The 9,672-nt window shown below is 39.1% G+C and overlaps 1 protein-coding gene across 4 annotated transcripts in view; it reads left to right on the forward strand.

Annotated features, from left to right (window-relative positions):
- Positions 1 to 7,683, forward strand: part of CTTN (cortactin) — a 33,438-nt gene extending 25,755 nt beyond the window's left edge. For all 4 annotated transcript variants that reach the window (XM_087719386.1, XM_087719392.1, XM_087719379.1 and 1 more), the window contains 4 exons: positions 1,687 to 1,776; positions 2,833 to 3,016; positions 3,850 to 3,918; positions 5,957 to 7,683. In XM_087719386.1, coding sequence (XP_087575512.1) covers positions 1,687 to 1,776; positions 2,833 to 3,016; positions 3,850 to 3,918; positions 5,957 to 6,093 — 480 coding nt within the window. In that variant the 3' untranslated portion in view covers positions 6,094 to 7,683. The remainder of the gene's footprint in view (positions 1 to 1,686; positions 1,777 to 2,832; positions 3,017 to 3,849; positions 3,919 to 5,956) is intronic.
- Positions 7,684 to 9,672: the final 1,989 nt, after the last annotated feature.

The following is a 9,672-nucleotide window of genomic DNA, read 5'->3' on the forward strand; positions in this document are numbered from 1 at the left end:
CATGCATTCCTGGTAACATTCTGAGGTAGATTTGCCATACAATATGCAGAGTCTGCTGGAAAAGATGTATTAAATTTATTGAAGGCGGATGAATGCTATCTTCTCTATAGTAATTTTAGTTCTTGAAAAATAAGATAGCTTATTGTATAAAACGTATTTTTATTGTATAAAAATTGGCACTTTTATTTATTTATGTGCTGAGCTGCAGGAAAAAAAAGTCATTTCAATCAAAGAAATAGAAAAGCAACCTGGTAGTTCCATGTATGGTTTTAATTAAGAAATATTTTAGATTATTGCTCATCAGTTGCGACCTTTTTAGAATGCATTTAAGACATGACATTTAAAGATAACCCATGGGAAATTGCAAGCGGCCTTTCCTAGCATGGGCTGTCTTGCGCCACCCACAGTGTTTCTTTATGAGACATTAATGTGTAAAAAGAAATTGTCTGCTGTATAATACGTGCACCTTGTGTAATACAATGCACAAGTACTCTAATGGCTTAATTTACCTCACACAATCCCTGATAAAGATGGAAAATAATAAATCTCTGAGGTCAACAAGGCAGGAGGAAGATTTATAGACTTGATTCATAAAATGTTTACATGAGTTTATATGTTGTATTTATAGTCTGCCTTCCCACCCAACAGTTGTGTCTGTGGGCAGTTTATCAGTATTTAAATATGTGGTGTTCCATGGACATGTGTTAAAATACAGGTAGTCCTTGACTTATGACCATAACAGGGTTTCAATTGCTAAACAATAGGGTTCCTTATCAAGTGACCAGACCTGGTTTTACTACAATTTTTACCACATTCATTAATCACTGCTGTTAAGTAACTGACGTGGTCATTAAGTGAATCACATGTTATGAAGTCCTCAGAGAAAGGCTGTGATGGAGGAAGAGACACATGAGCTATCTCATTCCAAGTGACAGAATCGGGATGGAAAACCCAATAATGGCATCTCATGAGCAACCTAGGCACCTGTAAGAAACCCTGAGGGTGTCATTGTACAAATAATACAAATTACAATTACCCTCTTCCCCTCATTCCCACGTGCATAATTATAGCTCTCAAGATGGTATCCCTGCCTCAGATATTTCTCCTCCCAGTTGTAGTCCTGTGATGAAGAACTGAAAATCACTTGAATCAGTACCCCCGGGTAGTCTTAATCCAAGGTAGCACTTCAGTGGTGGGTTCCGGATTCCCTTCCAACCGGTACGGTTGGAACGGCCCCGGAGTCATCCACATGCACGTGTGTGGTGCGCGCATGCGTTGTAGCATCAAATGACACTTCTGCAAGCCTCCACAACACTCCAGCTACTCGGCGGAGTGTTGTGCAGGGGTCATATGCAGAAACGCCAAAAGCTTAAAGCACAGGTAAGGAGCGCGGGCGGGTGGGCCCTCCGGAGCACCATACTGGAATGGTACCTGGTGCTCCGGGCAGGATCCGGTACACCCGTACCGGGGCGTACCGCCTGCAACCCACCATTGTAACACTTCCTGCATATTAGTTGCCTTCAGTTTTAGTCTTCTGCACCATGAATGTGTATCCTCAAATAACTATGATTAAGATGGTTTTTCATAATCTTTACCTTAAAAAAACATTTTTGTGGCTATTGATATATGTTTAAGCTACCTAATAGTTTTTGAAAATCATACTTTCTTTTTTCATTTTTTGAAAAGGAAAAAGCCAAATGCAAGAAACAGAATCCTCCTGAACCTCTAGCTCCACAACCAGTGGAAGAAAAAGTGCCATCGGATGCAATCTACGAGGTTGGTTTGGTTGTTTCAATGTCAGAGTCCTTTTTCCAATGCATTTTGTGTAGCATATTCATGACATTCATATCCTTCTTCCAGTAAAATAATAAATAAAACAGGTAAATCCATTTAACAGGTTGCCCTATATCTTGAGTTGGAAAAGCTACAATTTTTAGATTAATTTAACTATATAAACCAATCAAACACCTATCTATATCAGGCTTGACTAGTTATACATAATAATGTGCTAGAGAAATCCTTAATGTAGGTGGGGTAAGGTAGGGCAACAGCCTTTCCTGAACCCTCAAATGTGCTGCCAATGGGGTTGGCTGCTCCTGCAGAGAATGCACAAGCCATCTTTGTTTGTTTGTTTATTACACTATACTATAGACTGCCGCTTTCTATGGACTCAAAAGTATGTTCCAGAAAACAAGGCATAATTGCTAACTAAATATTTGCTAGGCAGTCCAATCATGTTTTCCCTTCAAGCACTCTGCAGCCCAGTCCTCTTTTGAATACTTTCCTAAAGATTGAAGGCAGACCCAGAGAAATCATGTTGTTGTTCCCCCCCCCCCCCAAATCCATTCACATAGGGTTAGGGGCTCTTGGCACATTTTACTGTGTCTGAGGGACCCAGTTGGAGACCTCATAAATTGCCCTAAAAGTTTTCTGCTTGAATTTCCAAGATGTGTCCAAAATGGCCAAACTAATTTTTAATGTGTTAGAAGGGGAAGAACTATGGAAAGCAATCTCTGTGTCAAATTACTTTTAACGTTAATAAATGTTGCATTCCAGATGAAATTAGATGTAGTTTTTTGCCCCAGCCTACCCACCATGTTTGAGAATAGTGCATGGGGCCCTATTATTCTGTGGTGTTTTTGCTTAATGGATCACAGTGGATAATGTTGATAATCCAATATTTTGAAGAATGGTGAATTGCCAGGTGAAATATCACCAGAAGTGTAATTATAATTCACTTCAACAGCAATGATAACTTAACAGCAACAGGGAACTTCTTGATAAATTTTTGATAATTGATATCTTGCATAATGGTTGCTTTTATTTGTGTAGGATGCTGCTTCCTTCGAATCTGATTATAAAAGTTCCAATGCAAGTCTTCCAAATGTACAGGAGCCAGAACAGGACAGCAAAGCTGAAGAATCTGACTATCAAGAAGCAGTTAGTCAGAGAGAGCCGGCCTATGAATCGGGGACCGTGTACGAAGAGGCTGCAGTAGGAAATCAGTATCAAGCAGGTTAAACAGCTTCTCTTTTCATGTCTGAATCTTTGGGTAATTCCATGTTGTCTAAGACTAAATGGCTAAGACGCTGAGCTTGTCGATCAGAAAGGTCAGCAGCTCAGCGGTTCAACTCCCTAGCGCTGTGTAATGGAGTGAGCTCCCGTTACTTGTCCTAGCTTCTGCCAACCTAGCAGTTCGAAATGATGTAAAAATGCAAGTAGAAAAATAGGAACTGCCTTTGATGGGAAGGTAACAGCATTCCATGCGCCTTCAGCGTTTAGTCATGCCAGCCACATGACCACGGAGACGTCTTCAGACAGCGTTGGCTCTTCGGCTTTGAAACGGAGATGAGTACTGCCCTCTAGAGTCAGGAAGGACTAGCACATATGTGTGAGGGGAACCTCTACCTTTATGTTGCTCAAGGATATGATCACACAAGTCTGGCCAGTATAAGGAAAACTCAGCATGCTGCCTTAAATTGATTGGCGGTTAGGGGCAAGATAGAAATGTTAAGAAGCAACATAGGCCGAAAATGAGAAAAAACTTATTTACTGTCACATTTTTCACTTGGTTGCAGGGCTCAATATAGGTGAATCAATGCTAGTTAACAACACAAATAAATATTTGAGAGGAAGTCACTTCAAGGAGCATGTAACTTAAACGAGTAATTTGCGAGGGGCTACTTAACTAGCAGTTCCCAATGGGTGCAGTAAAAATGCAAATATTATATTGATGACTCAGCATTCAGTCTAATTGTACCAATAAGGAGACACCTTTATAAATGCCAGAACCGTGTACAAAGTAGATGATTTGAAAGTCCTGTAGTGAAATTTATCTTTTTTTTTTAGATGAAACTGCTTATGAATATGAAAATGACCTTGGAATAACAGCTATAGCCCTATATGATTATCAGGCTGGTAAGTAACACAATAACTTTATAGTTCTGGTTCAAAACATATTTAGGCTCGGATTTCTACAGAATTGCCGGTATTTGTTCGTTGGGCTAGAGGTCCATACTCTTCCAAATAACCTTTTCTGGATTTTCTGGGAAAAATAATAATTTGGGATGTGCTACATATATCCTCCTGAGCTACTTGCTAATTAGAACCAAAAAAAGTCTGTTTAATTGCTATGTTCATGTCCCTTCATCATGCTTTCATTAAGAGCTGTTTCTATAGAATTTTTCTATAGGTAACCCCAACTTACAATTAGCAACCATTCAAAGTTAAAACATCATTGAGAAAAGTGACCTGCAACCAATCTCACACGTACGACTGTTGTAGCATCCTCACCTGATCCAAATTTGGCAACCAGCATGTATGATGATTGCAGTGTCTTGAGGGTCATACACGCATCATTTGTGACCTTCCCAGCCAACTATTTCTTCTTTTAAAAAAAAAAAAAAGGTTTTTTTAATTGAACACACATTAGAACATTGGACACAGTGTAACCGTCCTAGCAATGTCTTTGCCATACATACTAAAATATAAAGTTAAATATTATAACCAACATGCTTATTTACAATTGGACTATTCAGTATTTACAAATATAAGGATATCGTATTTCCATCCCTGTTGCTTTGTTCTTGTCTTATACGTTTTCACTGTTATAATTTCATATATAATTCTAATCTCCATTCTATAAATCTTAGTCATTGTTTATTTTGGGTCTTTCCTTTTTTGTTCCAACCATTGATAAAATTTATCCCAGGTCTTATAATATTCTGATTCATCTTTGTTCTTCAATTTCTATGTCAATCTATCCATTTGAGCACAAACCAGAATTTTCCTAATTACTTCCTCTTGTGGAATTTCCCTGCTTTTCCAGTTTGGGGCAAAGACCATTCGTAATAATATGTATGATTAAGTAGATTAGCCCCTTGTTATGTTTATTGTTTGTGATTCCCAAGAGAAATAGTTCTGGTTTGAAGTTGATTTCCTCTTCAGCCAACTTCTTACAAGCAAAGTCAGTGGTTGTGGGAAGCAGGAGTTGCCTAATGACTATACGGATCACTAAACTGCAGTGACTTGCTGAACAATCATGTCAAAGAAAAAAGACAGGCGTGATTTAACAACAGTCTTGCTTAGCAATGTAAATACTGGCACCCAATTATGGTTGTAGGCTGAGGACAACCTATGTAGAATGAGGTGCAGTGCGGGCTCTACTAGAAGCTGCTATCTAGGTAGAAAGTCTCTAGCAGGCCTGATGTGTTAATTCAGAAGCTCTGCCTGTGCATTACCTGCAGAGAAGACTACTCTGAGTTAGGAGGAGGAGCCACTGTTGCAAGTTTTGAGCAAGAGCTATTCTCACTTTTCTCATTGTGGGTTTTCTGCTGATCCTATCAGATTACCTGTGAATGTCAAAAATGCTTTTTAAACTATAACATACCTGGAAGGAGGTGGTAAGCTCTGACTTTCGGGTGCTGGAAAAAACCCAGAATTTTAAAATGTTTCTGGTCTATTTCTCAGCACCTCCAACCTGTGAAACACAAATGTATATTTTGCTTGAAAACATGATTTTCCTTTTGAGCCAAGGCTGTGCAGTTTTTTGGTGGGCTGTTCTGTAGTGCCCACAGAAAGGGGTGAAGCCAGTGGCTACTCCCAAACTCGGGAATTCCTTCCTGATAAAGGCAAGGCTTGCTTGGTGGGATTTGTTCTCTTGTCCACAACCAAAAGACATATTTCTTAATTCAGAAAGGCCTGGGCTACTGCCTTGATCTCTTGATAGATTAGTTTTCTGTCTGGTGGAGATGATTTCCTTTTATTCAGGTGTTTCTGGGTTTCAATTGTTCAGCTTCAAAATGATTCTGTTCACGCCTTTGTTATTTGATGGTTCGTTCTATGGGTGGGAGTTGAAAAGTAGGGTGCGGGTATAGAAAAACAAAATCAGCTGATCTAAACCCGAGTTTCAAAGTCCTTCTGCTAAACCTTCTAACCTTTCTGTTTTTTTCCACAGCTGGGGATGATGAGATTTCCTTTGATCCAGATGATATCATTACCAATATTGAAATGATAGATGATGGTTGGTGGAGAGGAGTCTGCAAAGGCAGATATGGGCTTTTCCCAGCTAATTATGTGGAGCTGAGACAATAGAAACGGATGTTTACCATTTATGCCTTAATACCATGATCATTCATCTGACTTATTACACTACAAATCATGTGGGGCTTTTTTTGTTGGGGGGGGTGCAAGAGAAGAGAGTGAAGGGATCTATTCATACTCCTTTTATATTTAAAATACTTTGCTGATGCTTTTATAAATGTTTTATGGGTCCAGAAATTGCTAATATATTGTGACTCTATGTTGCCCTGCAGCCTATCATACTTTTTAATGCATTTTGAAAAAGAGGTTTCCTTGATTCCTTTGTCAAATTGGTGATGGTGATTTTTTCCCCCCCTCTAGAGTTTTTAGTTCTCTCTGACAGTAATACATGTTACAAATTATATTCATGTGTTCTCGTACTGAACATGGTCAGTTTTCCAGCTCCCATCTGTCATATCTAGGTCACATTTCGACTTACTGGGAACATGGCAGGTATGGATAGAGGAAAATGCTAGCTGGCTTGCAGTTAGAGGCAAAACATTCATGGGAAGTTATTCTCTATTTAATCTCAGAAAGGACCCAGTATAGAAGGCTAGGCTTATTTTTCATTCATATTCTTGGGAAGTGCACAGTCCAGTCAAAAGCTCTGTTACGCAACTTTAGTTGAACTTTTTCAGAAGTTCTGATAAGGAACTGATGCAAGCCTCACCTGGCTTTGTGATGTTAAGTTTTGTTTATGCTGCTCTTTCTCTCATGCACCTAGAACACTGTGAAATTTTTGGTCTTGGAGATTTAAATGTTTCCATTACATGCCCTCTCTAGCTCTTTCAGCCTGTCACCTCGATGATAAAACAGGCGGGATATGCAGCACTAATTTCAGTTTGTATGATTTGCAAAGAGGACAATGGGATGAGATGACTTCCTCTATAGTAAATCTGATTTTTGGGGGGCTATATTTCACTAAAGGAATATTGCTCTTACGAGTACATTAAAGCTTTGGAGGAAATTGCTATTTTTAAACAATGTCGACGACTCATTTTAGATATTCAGCTCTTGACTGCCAGTAACACTCAAGCAAACTGTAAAGATCTCTCTGTCTTTTGCCAAATGTAATGCTGAATTTTTGCTGTAACTTCTGTAAAGTAAATTGAGAATTAATTACTGATTTTAACCACATAAGCACCCCTACCAAAGACAGCATACAGTATATGTGTCTTCAGTGTTTCTTGTTCATTTCTGTTTGGGAAGAGAAATTCAGGGATAAATCGGTCAAGGAAAGAAGTGAATGAAAAAAAGATTAGCAATTAAGTTCAATAAGATGTATATAAAAATATTTCTATTGAATGGCAACATGCAGTGTATCTAAAGAAATATGGAATGTAGAGAGAAGTGATCTTGCATGGGATTGGCTACTTGGACAATCTCTTAAGAAGAATGTATGTAATGTTTATTTTCTATTATCTTCCCCACCGGTTCCTTGCTTTCTCATAATTACATTGATAATAGTATGTTAAGTGGGCATGGATTTTTTATGCAGTTTTAGCTTATTCAGTTTGCATAGAACAGCAACTAGGATATATGATTCCTTTTTTTCTTTTTCTTTTTGTAAATTAAATATTCAAATAAACTTTTGGAACCATTTCTCCAGGATATTTTTGTGTCTAAACTATTCTAAGCCACAAACTGAATGTTAACGTATTGCCTTCTGCTGGGTGAAATGCCTTCCAGCATCTTATCTTCAGTTACTGAAGCAGAGTCCCAGTGGGAAAAACATGACAAGGATATTCTTGCCCTGGTTTTTAAATTATCTGTCACCGAAAGGAGCATCTTCTTCCACCAATTATTCCACGGCAGTACCATTTCCACAAAAATAAAATCACCCCAGATAATAAACCCAATTGGGCTTTTGAGCGCATGCGCTAAAATAAGCCCTCCCTGAAAATATTGCAACATAGCAGGAGCCTTGAAGTGACCACACTCACCACCTCCTGCACCTAAAAAATAAGACCTCCCCAAAAATAAGGCCAGATGCTTATTTCAGGGGTCAAAAGAAAATAAGACACTGTCTTATTTTCAGCAAAACATGGTAGTTGATTCAATAGTCCTGCGAATTGGGGACAAATATAAAGTGGAAGCCAGCCCCTCTTTTGTAATTTGTGGAACAGTCCCAAAGAGAGAAGAGTTGGAAGACTGGTTTCTTCAAAATGCCAGTTGTTTTAATGTGTTCTGAAAATAGGAGTTTCTTGGATAGCAAAAGGGGGGAAATTGTTCATTGAATGCAGGTAGTCTTTGTCTTACAATCACTTATTTAATGACTGTTCGGGGTTATAACAACACTCAGAAAAGTGACTTGCAACCAGTTCTCACTTATGACAGTTGCAGCATCCACACAGTGACATGATCAGATTTCGAGTGCTTTGCAAGCAGCATGTATTTATGATGGTTGCAATGTTCCAGGATCCTAGGAATGTCATTTGCAACCTTCCTAGTGCGCTTTTGACAAGCAAAGTGAATGGGAGAAGCCAGATTTGCTTGATTGCATGATTTCACTTTAACTGTAGTGCTTCACTTAACAATCATGGCAAACAAGTTGTGAAATAGGGCATGACTCCCATAACAACTGCCTTGCTGGGCAACAGAAATATTGGATTCAATTGTATTACATCAAGGAGTGTAGTTGTCTATACATTAGAAAGCAAACCAGTTGAGTATGAAATAACACCCTGAATCATTGACTTGAGAATGGGCAGCTATAGAAATCGAATGAATATCTAAACAAGACCAGCCACATGGCACTCCGTGCCATACATCAAAAATCTTTTGAAGTTGTGGAACGCTTCTAAGATCTGCAAGTGGGCATCACACTGCCCAGAGACTACTGTACAAGAACAAATTATGCATTGTAAAGATCACTTGGAGGTGGGAGATACTTCAAATCCCTGCATGGATTGCCTCTGTGACACTAGGACAGACAGGGAGGAAGATAACCATCAGCTTGCAAGAACACAAGTGAGCTGTCAGGAGGACATCTGAACTCTGGTAGCCTCTCACTGCAATGAACAAGGACACATTTAATTGTGCAGCTACTAAGATTGTTGGACAAACAGGCACAAAAACAGCCAGGGAAGTGATTGAAGCCTGGGAAACTGGCCGCCTTGTCAATCAACAGAAGTGCTGATTTATCACCAGCCTATCAAGTACTTAGAAGGCGAGGGCTGTGCACCTCAAGCAAAAGACAGCCAATGATTTAAAAGCTAGCCAGCCATCAACACACCCCAATCAACATCTAAAAAGTCACAACGTGCACTATAAATACCACACATAGACAGCACACGCTCTGCTAGAGAGAATTTGCCTGAAGATGGGCTCCAACAGAAGTCCAAAACATCAGACAAAACCTCTGGCCCCGGTGACCGACCCAAATTGGATCCTAAATAACTAAATGCACACAAAATGGGCTTTTCTCTGTTCATCAATAAGCACATCCTGAAGTTTCTCTCAACTGCCTGGAGCAGAGAAGATTTACATAAAACCATAAAATAGGAGATGATTCTTTCCCATTTTAATTAGATGTTGATAGGATAGAATTACAACCAAAGAAATGTTTTGTGTTCCTACTATAAAAAATAA

The sequence above is a fragment of the Thamnophis sirtalis genome, unplaced genomic scaffold, assembly GCF_051295495.1.
Source record: "Thamnophis sirtalis isolate CommonGarterSnake01/CBP01778 unplaced genomic scaffold, rThaSir2_p1.2 scaffold_1, whole genome shotgun sequence".
NCBI lineage: Eukaryota > Metazoa > Chordata > Lepidosauria > Squamata > Natricidae > Thamnophis > Thamnophis sirtalis.